This window comes from Saccostrea cucullata, unplaced genomic scaffold, assembly GCF_032062105.1.
Source record: "Saccostrea cucullata isolate Sc308-1 unplaced genomic scaffold, CSIRO_AGI_Scuc_v1 ctg499, whole genome shotgun sequence".
In the NCBI taxonomy this organism is placed as follows: Eukaryota; Metazoa; Mollusca; class Bivalvia; order Ostreida; family Ostreidae; genus Saccostrea; species Saccostrea cuccullata.
In genome coordinates, this window is record NW_026926402.1 from 252,697 (window position 1) to 276,703 (window position 24,007).

A 24,007-nucleotide genomic window follows, 5' to 3' on the forward strand; every position below is an offset into this window, starting at 1 on the left:
GTACTACCAACTTTAAAAGACACTTTCTTTATGGGTGTATTACAAACATCGGGCCAACGTTGGGCCAACATACTACTACCAACTTTAAAAGACACTTTCTTTAAGGGTGTATTACAAACATCGGGCCAACGTTGGGCCAACATACTACTACCAACTTTAAAAGACACTTTCTTTAAGGGTGTATTACAAACACCGGGCCAACGTTGGGCCAACATACTACTACCAACGTTAAAAGACACTTTCTTTAAGAGTGTATTACAAACAGTGGGCCAACGTTGGGCCAACATCAACATCCCTCCTTCCTTGGGAAGTAAAGTGAATGGAAGTTGCTAACGTTGGACCAACGTTGGGCCAACATAGGAATTCTGTCATGGTCGTGAAGGTTGGCATGGTGACATTGGTCCAACGTTGGCCCAACGTTGTTCCCCCAACGCCAACCATACAACCTTTTGCCAATGTTGGCCCAACATAGTCTTGCTATCTGGGAAAAAAAGTTTTAATTTAAAAAATACAAAAGAGGTATTCACAATTGACAATGTATGTGCGACTTCGTGGCTCAGTAGTCATAGCGGCAGTGTTGAAGCACCAGTTATAAAGTTCAGGTTGAAATTTAGATAAATATATTTTTCACTAAAAACAAAATGAACATATAAGATGATGAATTTATTTACGGTCATTTAATATATTTCCTATAATAAACAAGTTTTTAAGATATACATTTTTATATACCATTTTTAATGCATTCAATTCAAGACTACATTACACGATTGAAATGTAACCAATCAAGGGTAGACAAGTACGTTTTGGTTGTTCTGTAAGCAAAAACAAATTAAAGGAAAAGTAAAGCGTAGCATCCCTAAACCCCTGAAAACATATTTGATATAACAATTAACACGCAGTATGAAGAGCATCACGTTTTAAAAAATACACTTACGATAACCGCAAGGTTTAGAAATATAGATTTTGTCATTTGAACAGTGTTGTACAAAGTTTAAATGTTTAGGTAAATTGAACAACTATGAAATTTACAGAGTGCAAAATCCTTTTGGGCATATTGACTCACCTAATTCCCGCAGATTCTTTATTCCACGTCATGATAATTATACAGTAACATATAACCTTTTGATATCATTGCCTTTTAGATTATCTAAAGGAAAAATTCATACCACATATAACTGAAAAACAAAAATCTTCTTTGTATCTGTTTTCGTTTGATATGAGAGTCTTTATATTTGAACAAATTGCTGAAATAATTTGATATATTATACTTTCATGTAGATATGTTTAATCTATTTCGTCGAGAAACAGTTGAAAATACCTAAAAAAATCTAAACCATGAATACTGTAATCATGCCTTGCAGCGTACAACAATCAACATTGCTTAATGACAGATGCTATTCCAAACTAGAGGTACTGTGGCCAATGAGCTCACGAAATAATACCCCCGCATTTTATGTGAATATAATGGCATTGTCCATGTTTGCTGAGGGAAACCCAAAATATGTGTCGTGTAGAAAAGTAAAATAGGAAGTGCACAAAGGAAATATGTAATAACGATTCTGTGAAAGTTTCATCAAATTTCATTCAGTGGTATGAGAGAGGTTGCGACTAAAAAATGGGAATCCCAAACTGAAACAGACAGGCAGATGGACGGAGGGACATCCCGATTACTATATACAGTGTACCCTCCCGATTTTCAAGCGGGGGGTATAAATATACTAATTGACTGCACAAAATTTATGCGTGAATGGTTCACTGTTGTAACACACAGTTTAATATGTTATAAATATTGCATGTAGTTGAGTGTAACATCAAAATATTTCACCCAAAGAGAATCATTGTCAACCGAGGCACAACCATACTCAATGATCCACAATATTTCTAAAATGTTTTATTTTTAATATTAAACATGTTGTTTGGCATCTGTTCTTTTTATAATAGTCATCATTAAGGTCTTTCGTCCTCATAATAAAACCTTATAGTTATTCCACTTATTAAGGTCGTTGTCTTTTCATTCTTTTGTTAACCTTCTGTCTGCTGGAAGGACATGTATGTCCTTTTACCTCTGGCTGCGGCATGGACAGATATGTGTCTATGGCGATTGCATAAATGTAACGTTTTATTTTTATCTAAAGTTATTGAGATTTTATAAAACAATTTATGGGTTTCACGACATTTAAGAAATAATTTAATAAATTAAAAATATTTGTATAAATCAAAATATGTAAGTTTAGCCTGTAATTCACGTATTTAATCAAAGTTCACGAAATGCACTTTTATGCATGTGATTTATTCTTTGCGCAGTTGAAATTATTTTTTATATAATACCTGTGAATTAAAAAAGGTACGTAACATTCCATTTTAATGTATATAAATTACCAGGATACACTAGTGAAAAATCGGTAAAAACCAATTTTTGTCCCCCAAATCAAACTTTGACGGAGAATTTTTTTAATTACGTTCTAAAACAGGGGGTATATGCTGACTTCAAAGCACTGAATAGTTTGATCGACGATGACGTCATATGTTTGAAATGTCGTCACGAAAATGTAAATTTCAGATGTCCATGATTGCTACAGAAATATATATAATTATATATTACGTCGATATTTTGAGTAAAAATCATCGAGCGCATGTCTAATCAGGCTCAATATTTTGATATAATATGCAAAATGATAATATCAATGAAATTTGTAAACGTCGTTCCTGAGCAAACTTGCGCTCTTTAAATTTTATGGCTAAACTGTTGAAATTTTGTCAATTTTCGTCCTTTTTCTAAAAAATGATATAAAATCGAACGAGTTTGTGACGTCATGAAAACAAAAATTGTCGATAAACTACTTTGAAATTATATTTTCTATAAATTCATATTGTTCATGCAATTAATGAAATTCAGCACATTTTAAGAATATTTTAAAATTTTAATATTATGGGACCAAATATATGCAATATACCGCATATATTTCTTTTATATCCTTTCCTAAACAGATCAAATAAACACAATACTACAGCGTACCTAACATTTGGAAAGGTTTCAAACAAAAGAAATGACAATAAACATATAACAAAAACCGGTAGACGTAGCCAATGATAATCGTAAAGCAATGGTTGATCTCATCAATTTATATGTTCGGATTTAAGTACCGACTAGTTCCGTTGCTAACGCATAGAACCAATAATATTGAGGCCCGGGATAGAGACCCGTAAACCTTGACTAAGTTACAAAAATTATTAGAAATAATATTGAGTCATTAATTTTTGCCCATATTTTTTAAAAGAAAAAAATCAAAATTTCTTGTCTTTGTCATCTTTGGGAATATGCTATATTTGAGAATTTATTGTGAGGCATCTAATTATTCTCTATTATTTAGCTTGCTGAAGGTAGTATGATGTTTCATTGACGACATTGGCCATTCGGATTCCTACAATTAAAACAAACATTCTTATCTTTTAAATTTATTTTGCCGAAATTTCTAAGTGCCTTTCTGTGCAGTCGTCCTTTTGAGATAAATGCACTTCTATGTTAATTTTAAAAGATAAACATTTTTATACAATTTGCATTTAGAGCAGAACAACGTGTTGGACATTGTGTAATTTTATAAATACATGAACTTGACGAAATAAACTCCTCAAATTGTCTCGTCAAAGATAAAATTAGCATGGCGAACAGAATTGTACCCTTCCTTCCCGCTCACCTTCAACACAATTCTAGTATTTGTAAGTATTTGTAATAACTATTATACAAATACTTGATAAAATTAGACTGTTCGTTGTTTTCAAATCAGAGACAAATCGACTCAACAAAATGCAATGAATGGAGATAGTGAATAGAGGTAATTTTACCACAAAGAAGTTTATTTTATGGGGTGTTATTATCTGGGATGCTTCAGGGTTTCCCCGAGATTAGGAATATTCAAATATTATGTCATTGATCCATCCAGCTATCCTCTTTTACTTAATCTATTACAGAATTAATTTGTTTTCGAAATCCCTTCTAGTCAGTTTGTAGGACTTAAACTGTTACTAAAGAATTTGCAGTCCCATACCAGCATCATAAATTATGTGCGTTTCAAACAAAGTATTAAAATGCAAAAGAATTTATGCTGCAGTTACTTTAATTAATCTATTAAACTGATTTCAGCGCTCGCATTTCTTTTTGGAAGATACTTAATAGTCATAATAACCATGTCTTTTTTTTATTCATAGGACATCTGGGTTACTCACGTGACCCAGTGTTATATATATGTGTTCGTCCGTCGTAGTCTCTTAATATTTAAACATTTTCAACTGCTTCTTTGAATTTACTTAACCAATTTGGCATATAACATTCATTGGTGAAGGGGACAAAAATGTTTATTTAATTTTCACTGCCCCTTGGGCATTAATATAAGGCTCTTGGGACTCTATTACAAAACGCATTTTTGTTGTAGGTATTAAGCGCTAATTTACTGAATTTCCTGCTTCGTTGGAAAATTTAAAGGTAATTTTTTTTAGCCTTTTTTATCACTGAGTGTTTAACCTTGCATAAGCACAGGAAATAGAACAAAAATGGATGCAATATTCAATTTGCTTTCTTATACAGAACTGTAGTATGAAATATACGGAGATAACAAACAGTAATCAACCTCAAAAGTCTTTAATTAGTCAATACAAATTAGAGTAAACACGGACTTCCAAAATACCAGAGGTGGGTTCATGTGCCATGAAGGAATGAGCATTCCCAGCTGACCGGTCTCACCCGCCGTATGCGCTCCTTGTCATGATTAGAAAATAACGCATAAAACTTAGTAGGCAACTCAATGTGTAAATAATGGCCTTGCAATTAGAATGAAAAACTTCAGTCGGCATTTGACTCAATAATAAATTGATAAAATGTATTTGCTGACAAGGTCATTGTATCGACTAGAAAAATTACGAATGACTTGAATTTTATCTTTATCATTTATCTAAGTCCCTGTTTCCTTGTTTTCTGATGTAGGAACAAGCATTCCACACGAAGATCGTAAAATAAGCTCTCGTTTACCCCATTTAGAGATTTTTGTAAGTTCATTTTATTATCTGTATTATGTACATATTTTTAACATTTAAAATTTTAAAAGGTAAGAATTTTTTATGTTAACAATACTGTACCCTTTCAAAGTTTAAAGATGAAAATAACATTTCTATTTTGAAAAAAAGGGATAAGTTTTAAAACTGTCAAAAACATTTAATATCACTTTAGAATTTTATCAATACGCGCCTCGCAGCACAGTTAAGGTTACAAAAAGGAGGCGGAGCCGACCTTATACGGGAAAACTTGACTATGACATCATACACAATATACGTCATACAACATTTCTTTAAAATACCACTAAATGAGTTTATCTGCTAATTTAACCAGTAAGAAATCATCACACTACATGAAAACTTACTACAGCGTGTTGTTTTGTCGTAAGTTAAATTCAACATAACAAGTTATAAACAAGTCACTGATCGCAATACACTTGTCAATATGACGTCATTTCTTACAACGTGACGTTATTGGTATGCATTGAGAGACAGATCAAGTAATTTTTTCTCAACAAAATATGTATTCTCTAATTAAATAAAATATTATTTACAGATGTTCTATGGACCAATTACTTGAATTTAATGTCTTCTTCACTATTTTATTAATATATTTTCTGTTCATGACGTATTACATTGACACTGCCGTATATTTGTATGCAAACTTGTACATCGGAGGGTAATGTGGGGGTCTTAATAAATCGATCTAGTGCAAGGGCATACATTCTATGGAAGTAATCTAAGTAAGCTTTTACATTTCAACTATAGAACTATTAAGGTATCTGAAAATTGCTGCGATCCTGATAAAATCTTAAAAACAATTTAATTATATCAATATTTCATGCCGCTGACCAGCAAAAAATATAGCATCCTGTCATACAAGTATAATTTTAACAATGAAAATGCAGAATTTAAACAGGATTGCAGCACTTTTTAGAAACTATAATGCGTATTGAAAATTTTAATATACTAAACTTGGAAATTTAACTTTGTTATGCCCTTGCACTAGTGGTATTTATATGTAACATCAATACTTCAAGTAACTGTGCTAAAATCGCGTGACTGTCGCATCATGTGACTAGCCTAAATATAAAATATAATTGTCCTCGTTATTAATCATAATTACAATTATCCGATATAAATAGTGTACTAAAAATAATCGCCATCCCGATTACGAATACATTTTTAAATACAAAATTTAGTCGATATTTCCATTGCGCACCTTAACTGTACTGCGCTGCTATATGTATTTCAGTTGCTATGGGATCCACTCTTGTTGTACTTTTTGTTATCTGCTTTGCTCTGAGAATTAATAATCAAAATGAGGAAGGTGTCATAATTGCAGAATATTTTGCAAAGATATTTTATACTGTATATTATATGCCTATACATGAGTCAGGGTTTAGCACATGATGCAACGCGTTAGTTAGTACAAGACAATACAGTTAAGGGGGGACCTATGTCGTTCTACGTCAAAGCAGCGTTATGTGACGTCACAATAGCGACGTTGGGTTTTACCTGTTGACTTTTGCAGCAGTGATATAGGCTTAACATTTAATAACGTACACAACTTACAAAAAGAAAATTTATACATCATTAATAGCAGTTTTATTTGAATTATGGAGTTTGTTAATATTAGAATCCTCTTCCTTTGGTTGATTATTTATAGCAATTTCAGTTGTTAAAAGATACCTCAATAGTATGCTAATATAAGTACAAAAAGATAAAATAAAATTCAGCAAAGAAAGCGGCTTAAATCAGGAAAATATGTTTAATTTTGTTTACCATTAATTGTATTTTCTCGATAAAACTAAGAAAAAATAAGAAATGTACTTGTACCTTTATTTGTTTATTGACTAGTACATTTAGATTTAATTGTATAAAGTCATTCCTAGTTCTGAGAGGTGTTGGTTGTTGACGGGGAAGAGTGGGGGGGGGGGGCAGAATGATTGGAATGAAAAAGAAAAGATTAAATCAGTGTAAATTGTTAATACTTAAAACAAAATACTTGTTTTCCGCAAAATAGTTTTATATTCAGATGTTTGACAAAGCTTCCTTACCTTTGTCTTAGTGCAGAAAGGTCAAATTTATGACACAAGAGTACGAAAATAAAAGAAAACTTCATATTTCTCGTTAATTTTATCATAAAGGTATACTTTTTTCTTTGTTAAAATAAAGAGATAATTCATTTCTTTCAAAAAATATGAATTACAACATTTTCACACAAAGACTTTTTAAGATATTACCTATTATGCATGTCGGAATTGTAAAAAATACGACAAGAAAAATGGTGTAATACTTACATTGTGCTCCATTATAATTTTTCATGCGAGATTAATTACAATGAATTTACCTTTATTTTAAAGATACAAGTCATATAATTTATATACCTGTTGATAATAAATGTGATTTGACATTTTTGGTTCTTTTTAGCGCATATTTGGGGTAGAACAGTAATGTCTGAAAATAATCTATTTTTAGCATTTCACACTGTTTTTGCACGTGCTCCTGTGTGAAAATAAGCATATAAAGGTATTGTTTTTAATACCTAAAAATTAAGAGCAAGTGGCCATGAAAGAAATGTCAAAGTTTTGAAAATTTCACACGAAGACTTTTCGGACATAGGTCCCCCCTTAAATGATTTCTAGATTCACATCAAAATAAAGAAATGATAGTGCGCTTAGCATTAATTCACATATGCGTACAAATAAAAGAACAACTACTTTAAAAAAATACATATTTTTGTGCACAAAAAATAGGATAACCAAAAGACCTTGTATACTAAACACCAAACATAATGTTTATAATGTAATGTCCCTTTTACGAACGGTACGTAAATCCTGTTTCAAATACTACAAATCAAATCATCAAACCTCTGTACGAGTAAAAACGGCTTTATTTACGAAAATATGGTCAATGGGGAATTCATTTTTTCAGCGCAGCAATCTCTGAATGATTGTGTTTTCCACGCAAGTCATCCTGTGTTTTGTTCGTTCGGTCCGATGGTCTTATGCTAGTATTCACTTAATACTTAAGAATGACTTCCTTTACTATATTTTCTGTTAGTGTATGCGCTGAATTTTATCACTGCTCTCTGTTCCATCTTTTCCGAAAACGTCGCCTTTTACGAAGAATGTTGATCCTGTCTTTATATATATACTTTTTAAAAAAAACGCATAGAGGAACAAAACCCTGAAAAATGTATAATGGTTTTGTCATAAATGTATATATTTTTGGATGGATATGATTTATATAAAAAAAAATGCTTAATTTTTTGAAGGCAAATTTTTGTACACTTATTTTACAAATCTTACAGGCAAAATGACCCGATTTTGCCAAAGTCCTAAAATATTTGGAATTCATTTTCTTTCGATGGTTTCTGGTGCAACTTATTCAGGCACAAAGGGACTTTCAAAAGCTAAGGTTCTCGATATTTTGATTTTGATTTAATCTGAAAATCGGTGCTCTCAAAAATGCTGCATCTGATGTAAGGAATTTTAAGAATTTTCGAAATCCAATAACGACCGGGGGAGGAAAAATGAAATTCCTTTATACTATTTCTCTTCAACCTTACATTGTTTATCCTAAAATCAATTTGGTTGCCTCAGAAAAGAAGCTGAAGTGTCGCACGACGACGGACAGTAAGATAAAGCAATATTCCAACTGACCATGCGTGACCGAAAAAACGATTGTTTTCAAATATATAAGATACAAGATAGAAATGATTTATTTTTATTCAATTTATATCCGAGAGGCATGTACAATAATGAAATATGAGAAATAATTATTTTAGTACAGAGATCTGTATACATAGTACAGAGTACAAATGTCGTTTTGAAAGAAATAGAATACAATCAAGGTTAAGATGTTATTATTCATATATCTATATTATTCAAGGGGGAGAACTGTAATTCGATTATATATCTTAGAAAGTTTGTTTATGGAATTTTTCTTTAGAAAAAGTTTTACTATTGAAATCTCTTAATTATTCCAAGCAATGATTAGCATACTGGGATTTCAGACTGATTAGGTTTTCATTTCCGAGAAAGAGACCCAGAAGACATTTTGGATGAAGACACCGCATATTTGAAAATTTGAAAAGGATTTTGAATGCAATCTCTAATTTTTTGAATGACCTGATTAGATACTGCAATGCCAGTTTTGCATTTTGTAGCAAAGTGTTCGCAGTTGTTTTTTATGATGTCATATGGTCCCCAAATATGCGGGTTTTCGAACAACCCTTCTGCGTACCAAACGACATCTTCCGGAGGAAGGCATTGATCTTTCTCAGGATAGGTAATTCTTACAAGTCTTCTTCTTCCGTAATCAGTAAATTGAAGCAGATCAACTCGCCTCACCGTTGCACTCTTTTTGTCCGGTCCACCAAAATCGATGATACCTTCTTTGTGACCGATGAAAATACCATGGTGGTAGTAATCAATACCCGACATCTCTCCCTCAACTGCTAATTGATCCCCAGGCTCTAGAGAACTACAATAGATATTAATAAATATTTATGTAAACAACCAAAACGACGTGAAACAATTTGCCATCAAAAAGATTAATAAAATATTCTGATTAAAACTTAGAAATTAAAAAAGAAAATACTAGAAAATTAAAAATATAATTTACTCATATAAACAGACATAAGGCAGGATTTTTAAGGAAACGGTCCGTCTTCCGACTTCCATCGGCAGATATCTTATTGTTTTCCGTCTTTTTTTTATAATTAGCTGTTTTAAGGAGAGATGATACATTTGTACAAACAAAAAATGGATGATTGAATTGGTATATATTTTTTGACCTAATTTCAATGCAAATGATCCAAATAATAAATTTCTAGAATATAAAGAAATTCAAAAAGTATATCCTGTTCAAAATTCTACCCTTCTGATACCATCCTTATTCTATCAAATATTTTTCACTTTGAATTCCATTTTTGTGCAACTTTGAATAAAAAATAAATACTACGCAGTGAAACTTATTCAATACATGCTATTCATTTAAACATGACCAAAGTTATTATTTTCAAATTTTTTGACAACGGTTTGTTTGTATCATCTGTCCTTAAGCTGAAGACCTTCCTGTTAGGGTTTTTCTTGTACAATGGAAGACCCAACAATAATTTTGTTATATCTTTTTCACTTTTCTTTTCATGGTTTTTAGTCTTCAGTGGAAAATGATTCTCTTATTATTTTGTTTTTTTATTTTCACTTTTAAAATTTTCCGCCGTACACATACAAATTGAAGGGTTAGCTCCTAAACAATTGTTTGCTAATACATGTACCCCAGAAATGATAATAATAATGAATATTTGTTGGAAAAATGATCTTTTAAACCATAGAAGATTTAAGCCGACATCAAGATGTCCTTTCAATTTAGGGGATGATGGGAACAAAAAAAACTTTAGTTGACAACTATTTAATGATTACAATTTCTTTTTAAATTACTAAAGCAGGATAGTTTATCTTAACAATCTACAAATATATATTTTGAATTTAAGGTATATATATTAAATATGGATCAAAAGGGTCAGAATGCTATATCTTTGACGTGTAATATCCTGAAAATGGACATATTCTATTTTGATATATTGAACCAAAGATATTCTTAATATATATCAGACAATACGAGGGCGATAAAAAAGTTGACAAACTAATTTAATAACTTCCAGAAAAGAAACAATATTTGGTTCCAGTGTTGAGTATATTTTAAAAAAGTCCTGTCCGATTTCACTGCACATTTGGCACCGTTCTGAGCATGCGCGAATCACATGGTCTAGGCGGTCACGTGACCCCCTTCGAAGCGTTCTGTCACAAAAGCTAAAAGAATTTTTCTGAGTTTTAAATTTCTATTCATTTATGTTTATCTTCATAACAAGATCAGTCGTTTTCTCAGAAATGGTCAACTCTCGGCAACAGAATGGGTGGATAAGAATATACTTTCCAAAAATAAGCATGGTGACTATCAAAACCCAAATCTTTTGTCTCGGTAGAAACGTTTATTCAAGATGGATAGAGAATGGGTGCCTCCTTTTATGATATCTAATATGTTGTAAATCTAAAATTAACGATATCTTAGGTATTTAATAATTATATTATTTTTAAAATATTCGACTATTTTACAAAGTGTAAGTTGGACGTCTCTTTTTCAACTTGCTTTCATTGGGCAACATAACATATATCTTTTATATCAGTTCTGATGTCCTTCAATAAAACGACCAATCCAATCATTGACTGAATTTATAGGAAGTCCTTTGTCTTAATAAACTGTGACCAAATTATTATACGCTACTTCCAAGGGACGAGTGCGACTGATTTTTAAGCGGTTAGCTTCGCTAGCCGCTTTATGGCATGTGTCCGATTTTTATCGACACCGGAAACTTCCATAAGGCGCTACCTATCGACAACGGAAACTTCAACAAAGCCTCTACCTAGTACCTATGATTTGTTTCTAACACATGTAACATATGTTAAATAGAATCAAGACTATCAAAACAACATAATCTGTCGGTTTTTAATTTTTTTCTGATTTTGTTTGTCATTGAAATTAATTTATAATTGTTGTATTAAAAAGTTTATGTATAGGAGCATTTGGTGTCGAGATTAAATTTCCGTGACATCAGCTGATGGCGATCGGGCCCTGTGACGAAATTCGAAGTCAGCATGAAGTTTAGCTGATAACATTATCAACGCGTTAGATTTAAACTTTAGGAAGAAATGTATAGCGAGAAATATCATATTTGAACCCAATGTGCACAGAAAAAAGAGGCATGAAAAATCTTGCCAATTAGCACAAATTGAAAATTATATCTAATGAATGATTATTTTTGAAATACAGAATGAACAGTGATCGGTCTCAAAAGAAAAACGGATCCTTGAAAGTTCCGGTGCCTAGAAGTAAGCATCCCCAATGACAGGTCACACCTGCTGACCCGCAGTGAGCCTACGAAACTGAAGCTCTCTGAAATTAATTAATTCTCTGCTCGTCCATCCGTTTTTCTCAGACTAGCCAGCTAAAGATCTATGTACAGTACTCCAAACCAATTAATCTAAAGAATTTGAATTATCATTTTATTTTCTTTTAGAGTTATTTGCTATAGTAGCCTTTACAGTTACCTAATTTCAGAATCAATAGACCATGAAAGCCAATTAAATTTGCAACATCAACATAATTTTTTTTTTCGTTCTGAGCACTTTTGGACGCCAATAATGGAGACAATTAGGGAGAAATTTTTGAAATTGAACTTCCTGTCTTTCAAACAGAAAATCTCAGGTTGATATTTTGAGACAAACATTTGTGACATCAGTCTGGGATGTTATTGGTTTTACCATTTAGTTAAGTACTACAAAATTCAGCGTGTCTGCTTCTTCGCTGATGACATTAGAAAAAGATATGCATGCTTACTTTCATGTCATCATTCAATGCATTTTTTGTTATTGTACACTGTACATATTCGATGAAAGCATGCTAACCGCTTTTCAGTACTTTCAGTACTTTGATCACATTGTGTTGTCGCAATTCAGGAGCAAAACTTTATTCAGCATTTGCTATTTATGGAACTTGTGTATGGCTATGTGTGTACCAAATTATTTTCTGATTTGAATTTTGGTTTTGTAGATATAGAGATAGTTCGCAAACTTTTTGATCACACCTTGTATGTAAACTTTCAGTTTCTGCTAAATGTCTCTGTAAATGATTTGAAAGGTTGGCACCTAATATTTTGTGGCATTATCCTGTTATTAGCATGGCAATGCTAATAATTTTGACGTGTTTGACGTAACGTCAGAAGCGTTAAATGTGTCAATATTTCAATATTGAATGATTTTGAAATTGTTGAAAATAAAATTTTGAAGAAAAAAATGAGTTTAAATACCTCAAAAATAATTCGCAACGCGAGCTAAATGTAGTAACAGGAGTATAATTATAAAGAAAGACGACGTTTCCAAACATCAAGATTATAAGCTCCACAAAGGGAAGTATTCCCAGGAAAGGGTTTCGTTGGGGAACACCATCGGAAAAAATTGGGCTTGGAGATTTTTTTAGGAAGAGATTACTCTTAAAATGAAACGTTTTACTGGATAAAATACATCCAAACTAATTAGCATCGCGATGTTAAAACAGGACTATATAAAGAGATACGAAGGGCATTTTAAATATCTCTAAACTAATTCGCATGGCGATGCTTATAACAGGAGTATATAGAGAGTCGACGTTTCCAAATATCAAGATTATAAGCTCCACAAAGGGAAGTATTCCCGGGAAAAGGGTTTCTTTGGGGGATACCATCAGAAAAAATGGGGGCTTGGTGTTTTTTTTGGGGGGGATCACTCTTAAAATGGCATGTTTTACTGGATAAAATACCTCCAAACTAATAGGCATCGCGATGCCAATAACAGGAGTATTTATAGAGAAACGAAGAGCATTTTAAATACTCAAATATAATTCTATGATGCTAATAAGAGGAGTATATAAAATAAACACTGACGAACGTAACTCTCCCAAACTTTCCGTATCTCGATAGTTTTCTCGGGACCAGTGATTGTACCCATATAAAGTTTAAAATCGAAAGAAATAAGTATATGTGTAAAGTAGAACGGATAGTGTTTTAACCACGTTGTATTTGAAAATTGCTCATGTTAAATCTTTTGGAATCACTTTCAATGTTTTAAAAAGCGAACAAATAGAAAAAAAAATACACCATAATACTCTAGATGGATTAGGAAACACGTTTTCATGCGTCAGTAATTAAACGGATACAAAGTAATCGTAGTGTGCGCCTTGTTCATATGGGGAAAGGTTACTTTTTACAGCTTGAAAAATAAATAAATCCGTGCAATGAAGTAAATAGGTTGTGTGCTTTATAAAGTGTCTTGTATTGATCTGAGAGAGAGAGAGAGAGAGAGAGAGAGAGATTCTTTTTTAGATTTATTAAAATATCACTTCAAAGAAATAAACGAGCATTCATGGTAGACAGTATCTTCTTAGATGATGTATTAATCGGCGATCTTAACTTAATTATCTTGGGCTGCATTTATATATATGTAACTGGCCTGAAGCAATCAATTTCATTTGGGGGGGGGGACCAAAAGTTTAGAGTCACAACCAAACAATTTCTTGGGAAGCCAAAATGAAAGATCTTTTTTATTGAAGGGGCACAAGTATACAGTAGCTAAGTTTTCTATAATACCAGTATTACATTGTTTATTCATCGACTTCATTATGGGGAGGAGGGCTTATCCCCAACCCCTCAATCCTGTTCCTATATATGACCGTGTGTACATGTTTATCTGTTTATACACAGTATGTGTGGATTATAAAAAAGGCTGAAAATATGCATTTTTGTAGGGTGGTGCAGTGGTAAAGTTCTTTTCTTTGTGTTAAAGTTATGCTCCACTAAGTAATTGTTTGTTAACCCAAGCATTATTCGTCAAAATATAAAATTAGAAGATACACTTACATGTAATACTTTAGAACGCACACAGTTATTTTTACCGGAGGTCCAATATACATATAAATACTATAACCGAAATTATAACTTGCTTCATTTGTAAGGAAAAATATATATTCACCTTCCAGTTGTAAAAAAAAGACGGATTCAAGAATACCGACAATAATATATACGGACTTTTAAAAGTATGAATAATTTGAAAACGTAGTTGTCACTTAGTTGTCATGGCATCCTTCAAAAGTATGTGCACACATATGCTTATCACAAGTGCTTGTAGACCAAACAACTTCCCCACCCCCAATATACATACCGGGTCCCAAGATACTTACATTTGTCTTCTTTTATAAATTAACCGTCTAGTACATATTTACAATGTATTTCATATGAAAAATCCAAAAAGGTACATGGAATTCACTTTTTATTTTTTTAATCCCCTCTGACTTTTTAACTGCAGGTATCATTATTGTATGTTGTAAATTATAAATGTTATAAAATGAAAGAAAGGAAAAAAATTTGGACCCGGATTTATATATATTCCAGGGATTGGGGGAGGGGGGAATATGTCCTATGATGGCATGCTAATATGGAACTTGCTCTCATATATCTTAAAATATGTCAAAAACACAATTCACTAAACTTCCATTTTTGCGCTGCCCCCCCCCCCTCCCCGAAAGTTGAGGATATTATTGAGGATATTATATGCGGTCTGTCCGTTCGTCTTATAATTCTGTCCGTCTGTTACACTTTAATTTCGAGCAATATCTCGAGAAGCCTTTAAGCCATATAAATTTTATTTTCGCAGCATATAGTTTTTTGACAAGAATTTCTTTAAAGTTTTTAGGTTTTTGCAATTTAATTTTAGACCATAACTCCTTATTGTCCCGACCCCCCTTCGTAAAGTATCCCGTCCCCCCCCCCCCTTCGACCCCTACTACATCCGCACATACTATAATTATGTTTTTTTTAATTTCATGCCACAGAATGACATTTTTTAAATTTTTCTTTCATTTCCCTTCTCGAACCCCTTTGCTCGTTTAAATGTCCATTGAAATGTATTGTAGCGTCACGATAGCGACTACCACAAGACGTGGATTTGAGGTATCTTGTGGGGATTTTTTTCTATCGAAATTCCAATAAAATTGAAGAAATTAATAATCCAACCGCGAATACAATACACTACATTGACTGATCCCCGTTTTTCGTTACGTTCGTTAGTAAGATGTCGGTCTTTCTCTGTATAGAGAGACGACGTTTCCAAATATCAAGATTATAAGCTCCACAAAGGGAAGTATTCCCTGGAAAAGGGTTGCTTTGGGGAGGTGCCATCAGAAATAATGGGGCTTAGAGTTTTTTGGGGGGAATCATTCTTAAAACGGCATGTTTTACTGGATAAAATGCCTCCAAACTAATTAGCATCGCGATGCCAATAACAGAAGTATATATATATATATATATATATATATATATATATATATATATATATATATATATATATATATAAAATCCAAATTCAAATGATAAACTCAAACTTTTATCTAAAGCGCTTTCGCCCCATGCGGGCTCATCAGTAGATTTGAAATTGTATATATAAATGTACATAATATATATATATATATATCGAAAGCAAGTTTTATAACTTGCCTAGATAGCCGAGCGGTCTAGCGCGCTGTTCCTGCACTGCTAGGAGACAGATTCAGAAGGTCGAGAGTTCAACCCCGGGCTGGGGCGGAAGTGGGTATCCATGTAAAAGTGAATTTCTTTATGCTTTCATATTAATATTTTTTTCACTTAGGGCAGTTATGTTAGTTTAAGAGTTATTGTAAAATGTGCTTTATAAGTAATAATTAATTTCATTACAACATGTATTGGTAACAATCATCTGTTAAAACTAATGTCCAAATAACTGTATCTCACTTCTATTCTCAATGACCGTGTAGTGTAGGGCAGCGCCTTGAGAATTCCATCGGAATCGAAAGCAAGTTTTATAACTTGCCTAGATAGCCGAGCGGTCTAGCGCGCTGTTCCTGCACTGCTAGGAGACAGATTCGGAAGGTCGAAAGTTCAACCCCGGGCTGGGGCGGAAGTGGGTATCCATGTAAAAGTGAAATTTCTTTATGCTTTCATATTAATATTTCTTCACTTAGGGCAGTTATGTTAGTTTAAGAGTTGTTGTAAAATGTGCTTTATATATATATATATATATATATATATATATATATATATATATATATATATATATAGACGAAGGGCATTTTAAATACTCACAACTAATTCGCATCGCGATGCAAATAACAGAAGTTAATATAGAGAGACGACGTTTCCAAATATCAAAATTATAAGCTCCACAAATGGAAGTATTCCCGGGAAAAGAGTTTCTTTGGGGAATACCATCAGAAAAAATGGGGCTTGGAGTTTGGGGTGGGGGGATTCACTCTTACAATGGCACGTTTTACTGGATAAAATGCCTCCAAACTAATTAGCATCGCGATGCCAATTACATGAATATATATAGAGAGACGACGTTTCCAAATATCAAGATCACAAGCTCCACAAAGAGAGAAGAATACAACATATTTTTTGGTATCACAATGCATTCAGTTTTTTTAAAAATGTAGTAGAAGATCATGATAAGCGACTCATTCAATATTTAACCTATACAGAAGCGTGCGGGATTTCTTTACACTGTCACGCAACGTACATACAAAGGACTTTTACTTCCTAACCTGTTCTGGAATACACTGTACATTGAAATCCGTGCAGTAATAAAATATCCGATATGAACATTTTAAATATGTTACTTTATTATAGTCAATGAAAATCATCAGAAAAGGAATAAATGAGAGTGCCAAAATGTATTGTGCATTTACATGTAATCGCAATGGATAGCATTTATTCCGTAAATGAAGATATTAAACGGAACAAGCTAATTCAGAGAATTCATGTCCCCCGCTTAGGGAAAAAGTCGGCTCCCCCTCACTGAATTTGTAGAATTATTAAATGTATACATGTATACTGAAGCAAATAAAATACATGTATGTCAATCTGCATGTAAAGATTTGATTGCTTATTCTTCATTATGTGTATAGAGGATTTTTTTATATGGAATTTTTATCACACTGTAATGATGATTTTATAACCTCATAAATTTTTCATTTCACATGCTGAATACTATCATTTAGTAAAAAGAAAAAAAAATTATTTAAAAAAAAAAAAAAAAAAAAAAAGGTTCGACCGCGATTCGATCCCGGGACCTCTCACATTTGAAGCGAGAGACATAACTACTAGGCGACGGAATCGCTGTACATGAGGTGAAGTATATGCAGTAGTGAAGTCACAAACATGTATATATTCATGTTTTCATGTTCGGTATTCTCAAAATTTTACACAATCCATGGTGTTTGATTTATTTATCCTTTATTAAACAGTTATAATAGATGTAATTAGAACATAAAGTCCGCCGAGAACCTGTTTTATACGCAATAACTCTCCTCATGCCCCTGCGCTAAAAATAGCGACATGTATATATATATATATACTATAAATACTAATAAAACAAACGGGGCGGGGCACTTTGAGGGGGGCGAGAGACGTCCTAGGAAGTTTTGATATAAAATTACATTGCATAAGCTCAAAATCTTCCTGAAATATCGCCCGGAAATAATAGTATTAAACACAGACAAAATGTATAAATTTACGACCTTGAACTTTCACCTTTTGACCTCAATATCAATAGGGGTCTTCATTAGGCCACAGGGAGTTGTTACATAAAATTTCATTGTAATAGCTCAAATGGTTCTAGAGATATCGTGTGGAAACGAAAGTCTTTTAACAGACAGAATTTGCTTATTTATTACCTTGATCTTTGACCTTTTGACCTCAAAATCAATAGGGGTCTTCTTAAGTCCATAGGGAGTTGCTATGCAAAATTTCATTGCAAAAGCTCAAAGGGTTCTCGAGATATCGTGTGGAAACGAAAGCTTTACAGACAGACAGAAAGACGGACGGACGGACGGACGGACAAACCCAAATTAATATCCCCCACTTTTCAAGCTGGGGACAATAATGCGCATACCGGGGTATATAGAATTTTGATAATTTTGTTTTCGAAGACCGTGGAATTTATTCCGCTATACATTTATCTCAACTTATTTCTAACGGAATAAAGTACATAAAATGAATTTTTATTGTTTTGTTTATGAAGACATTTATTCCGTTATACATTTATCTCAACTTTTTTTTATAACGAAATAAAGTCTATATATTAAATTCTGATAGATTTGTTTATGAAGACATTTATTTCTGGAAGTAAACCAATCTCCCTTGCAGAGTTGTCTTTCGTTCTTCTGTCAGATATGACTTATTAATAAGCTGATGGCAGAGAGTGAGAATTAACGGAACAAGCATCAAATCCATAAATATTGTTGTTTAAAGACTATTTCTAAGCTCGCAAATATATAATTTTATTTACGTCAACATGTCAACAACGTCATCGCGATGCTAATATCAGGATACCGCGCCTATTTTGTTTTGCAAATATTTCGGAAAGGCATAAGAACCTCTGAATTTTTATTCAACAACAGTATCTATAAACGGTACAAAATAGCAAAATCATCTATCATCACAGAACATTTAGCTAAGTTAAGCCGTTTTTTAAGTTTCATCGCAGACAAGTAAGTCCTCTGAATTTTAATTAAAGGACGATAACTACCTATAAGAAGTACGTACTTTACTGAAAGCGGAATGGAGGGAATTAACTTTTAAAGTACAGGTTTTAACCTGTAAAATTTCAAGCAAATCGATTGAACCATCTCCGAGAAATCTTCCGCACAAAATTTGTGAAAAAAGAATCAAAGAAGTAGATCCAATCACGTTGCGAGCAACGAGTGGGTCTTCCTTCCAGTTTTCTATGAGATAAGAATGACATCGAGATGTTTATTGAAACTTGAATGGGTTGTACCCACATGTTTCCTAATAATTTACACGTCTCCGTCAATTAAGAGAGATCATTTGTATATTTCATAAAAAAATCTACATTATGCCGAGAAACACCTTACATGTACTATATATAACTATTGAAAACGGAAGTATATTTTGTTAGTCTATGAATATTTCTTTTACCTGTATTGCGTCACATTTTCTGATGAAACAGTAATGTTGGTAAACTTTCCAGAAGACATTTTTTTCCTAAAATAGATTTGATACTTTTATTTGCATTAATCTAAAATTGTAGTACCTTGTACCTTAGCATGGAAATTCTACTTTTGTTTACTTTGTGTATACAAGTCATATACCCCGCTTTGAAGTAGAGTTGAGATATTGATTTACCTTCGTCTGTCTGTATATTTCTTTTCAGGTCATGTAAGACACCTGTCAATGTTAACATCATGTTATTTTGAAATAGATAAATTTTCAACATTTATGCTACCAACTTGAATATATAGATTCCTACAGATTCTTAATCTTTGCTCAGTGCCAATAAACATACACTGAAGTTTTAAAGATGGATTGTTAACTTGTTTTTCTCCATCCAATCAATATGCATTTTATTTTTCCAAAAACATTTATGTTCTTATCTAACAAATTCTGAGTTATATCATTAGCATACATTTGAGCTTTAAGATGTGAGCTATTAAGTGATTAACCAATCCGGATAATCATTGACATAGAATATAAAGATCAATGGTCTAAATATTTGTCATTGATGAATAGACCGACATGATCCTGAAAGTATTACCCTGTTCTTTCAAAAGAATTCAAAATTGGTGAACATAATTGATTGACAGATATAAAAGTCAGTCTTACCGGTTGTTTAAAATGAATACAGTTTAATTGGATGTCTTTACCACTTGTCATTAAGAACTATAAGGTTGAAAATTCAAAGCAATATATATGAAGGAATTTTTCAATAACATACTCGCCTCTTCATCACCTAACCATGTAAAATAAAACAAAAAATAGTTTTTTTAAATACGACACACATACGAGGTTTGCCCCAAAAAGTCAAAGACAATTTTTATAATTTTTAAAACATGCAACCAATATATACTAATAAAATTTTGCATAGACATAACATATTCAATGTTCTTTAAAATTGTGAATTTTTACATATCTATCTTTCATATTTATAAAGATATAGATATATTAAGACGATTTATATGAAGATCGATAAGGCCTTTCGGCGCACGAACAAAATTTGGAATAATATACGCATATAACTATTACATTCGTATTAATTTCTTAAGTACTATGTAATACATTGAACTCAAATTTAAATCACTGAAACCAGAATGAAAATCTGAATAATATGTCAAAATGTCATGTAAATAGCTTTACAAAGCTTTACAAACAGATGATTGGTGTAATAATTTTTATAATATCGTTGGAATTGAGTTTGATGAAAATGACGTGTTCAAACGCGTAACCGACGCACTGAGATGTAATAAACTGTGTTGGATATGATTTATATACATAAGAGACGGGGAAAAAAGAACAAAGAAGTAACATTACACACCAGATTTTAATAAAGAAGTTATTTTATTGCACGATATTCAATGAGAGTTTTTCATCTATAACGAAAATAGTTACTGCATGTAATAAGTATGGCACTCCAAATTCACAAAAATAAGATAAACCTAGTTTCACAGTTATAAACTAGGTTTGTCGGTTGTAAACTATAGTTTACGGACAGTAAACTATAGTAAACAACGTTAATCTATATTTTACTTCCGTAAACCATAGTTAACGCGATAATAAATGTTTCACAACCGTAAACTATACTTAACACTGAAAACAATCATTTGCGATTGCAAAACATAGATTATCTGATAAATACAGTTTCACGATTTGTAAACTATAGTTTACAAACCGTTAACTATATTTAACAATCTGATAAATATAGTTTCACGATTTGTGAAACTATGATTAACAACTCTTAACTATAGTTTACGATTGTAAACTATAGTTTACAAACGTGAATCTATGTTTATCAACAAAATCTTTTGTTAACGCTTATTACAGACAGATAAACTTAGATTATCATTCGTAAACTATAGTTAACGACCGTTAAATATAAATTTACAGATGAAAACTATACTTAACGAATCGTTAACTAGGTTTATCACATTTTTGTGAATTTGGCGTGCCATAAATAAGTACTGCACCTTTTAATTTGTTATACGCAGACAATTGGGAACAATGTGGACCGCGAACGACGTCAACCAATGTTTATTCTCTGCTGCCTACAATGTAACGCGATCTCTTGACTAAATTTCGACTGAAACTTGAATCAGCTTAAAAAAACAAATAAAAAATATACGGACAGTAGTGAATTTAGATAAGTCCCTTAGTCAAGAGTGGTCTACCACTTAAAAAAAAATATTGAATGTTAATAGACGTGAGTGAAGCAGACAGAAGGATCATGACGTTATAAGAGACGTAAATTGCGTTTGCGTTTGTGCGCCGGTGTACAATTACTTTCTTCCTTTTTTTAACATAATTTTCTTATTAGATGTGATATCATCATGAAACTTGAAATGCATGATCATAAAATGTCACTCTTTGCTATAACAGGGAAAGAATTTTAATTAAGCAAAGAGAAACTATACTGTTACATTGTCTACGACTTTTTGGGACAACCCTCGTATACCGTATTATAAAGTCCACAGGTTTTCCGTCCAATAACCCCAAGAAGCTACAAAATTAATATTAGGGATGGATCATAAATGTTATATAACATTTTAGTAAATGTAACGTATGGGTTTTTTAAGGTTATACATGTAACACCTTATTTGCAAACAACCATGTGGAAACGCACTGTGAAAAAAAATTATTAGGTGTTATGAAGAGATCTTTATATAGCAAGAGATTAAAAATAAGACATTATCACGAGAGTAAAAGTGAATCAAAAAGCAATTTCGATAATTGACTGTATTTTTATAATTTTTGTTTATGAACAGTAATATTAAAGCTGACACGAATTCTTAATATCACAACATTTTGCTCTTTGAATGACTTGTTTCGAACCAACTTAAGCCATATTCTGCCATATTTCTTTCAGATACCTTGTCTTAATGTTACGATATATAACGGGGTAGGGCTAAATGCTATGGAAGGGAATTACCGCCAAAAGTCTATGTATCTTGCTTTTATTCTTATTATGCCTACTTATAATTACATGTCACTTTATTGTCTTCATATTCGTCTTAATTACATTTCACTTTGACTTTTATCCTTCTTCATTTTGCCTTTATTTCTATGTTGCTTTATTCTTGTAAATTCATTTTACTTTCTTTTAAATTGATACAGTTTCTTAAATGATTATCTCTAAATCGAACGTGATCTCAATCACACAAAGAATGAAGCATATTCAATGAAGACGAATACAAGTTGTCAAAATGTAGTGCCGCATTATAACGCTAGGTGTTCGCTACGAGTGTTGGTAAAACTAGGTAAGCAAACCCGGGCCGGGGTTATTCGAGATTTTTCAATTTTCTGCCGTCATACTTTATCAATCGAACTTCTGAAGACCGGATCTGATCACCCGATCCAATGTTGGAACATCCATATTTATTTTCACTGGGCACACAGGAATAGCGGCCTCTATTTTCAGACATAACTTTATATACTTTACTGAATATGTTCATTGAAAGGCCGATCCACTTTTTGTACGGGGTAAGGGTAAAATAAGGTTAATGTAGTAAAGTAGGGAGAAAATTTAAATTTGATAGTATAGAAGAAGTTGAATCTAACCCAAAACCCACCCCGCCTCCGAAATAGGATTTCATTAGCGTCGGAAGCAAAGTGAAAGTTGGGGGGGGGCAACGTATACGAAATATTTTTTAGACTTTCAAAAAAAAACTTGACAAGCAAAAAAAAAAGAAATGTACACTGTCCAAACATGAAAATCCTATTTCGGGGGGGTGGGGGGGTTCTAACTTCAGTGTCATTTTCTCTTCAAAACACCACCACTTTCCCCATTTTAAACCTATACTGCATCGTGTCCATGGAAAGTGGGGGGGGGGGGCTAAACCTACGCAGCAATGTTCAATGTCTATACTAAGTCTATCTTTAGTAAAAAAAAAAAAATGGGGGCTAAGCCCCCCTCCCCCTCCCCGATGCCGACGCCAATGTATTTTCAAGTTTGGACAATTTCCTTGTTTTTATTTTTTTTTTTTTTTTGTTGTTGTTTTCAACCGGGTAGCTTGAATTTTCAAAAACGATTCTACGTCACTGTTCTCTAGCCTGAAAATTTAACTATAAATTATAAAGTTATTTGTTGGATAATTGAATTCCAGTTTAATTGACATAAAAATATTAAACTTTTTGATACTAGTTACCCCTTATAAATCGAGTTGTTTTTCAGGACTTTCCACTGAACTCAACTTTATTTCACTACAGATTGTAACTGCTAATGCGTGTGATTCTAGGGACGGGGCTTTAAAAAGGGTGAGGAGTTTTATGGGTAGGCGAAGTCGGAACCAGGCTACACCCCAGGCATACAAGAAACTCCCC

The 24,007-nt window shown here is 32.5% G+C and overlaps 1 protein-coding gene across 1 annotated transcript; it reads right to left on the reverse strand.

Moving 5' to 3' along the window:
* Positions 1 to 9,018: 9,018 nt before the first annotated feature.
* Positions 9,019 to 19,677, reverse strand: LOC134271588 (uncharacterized). The gene is made up of 2 exons (XM_062753790.1): positions 19,616 to 19,677; positions 9,019 to 9,537 (listed from the first exon to the last, which is right to left on the reverse strand). Exons 1-2 carry the CDS (start codon positions 19,672 to 19,674, stop codon positions 9,081 to 9,083), a joined length of 516 nt encoding a protein of 171 aa, XP_062609774.1. The 5' UTR covers positions 19,675 to 19,677; the 3' UTR covers positions 9,019 to 9,080.
* Between the last annotated feature and the right edge of the window lie 4,330 nt (positions 19,678 to 24,007).

Coding starts and splice junctions, on each gene's coding strand:
- LOC134271588 (XM_062753790.1), bottom strand. CDS start 19,674: ATGTCTTCTGGAAAGTTTACCAACATTACTGTTTCATCAGAAAATGTG. Junction 9,538..19,615: donor GAAAATGTGACGCAATACAG/GTAAAAGAAATA, acceptor TATCTATTGTAG/TTCTCTAGAGCCTGGGGATC.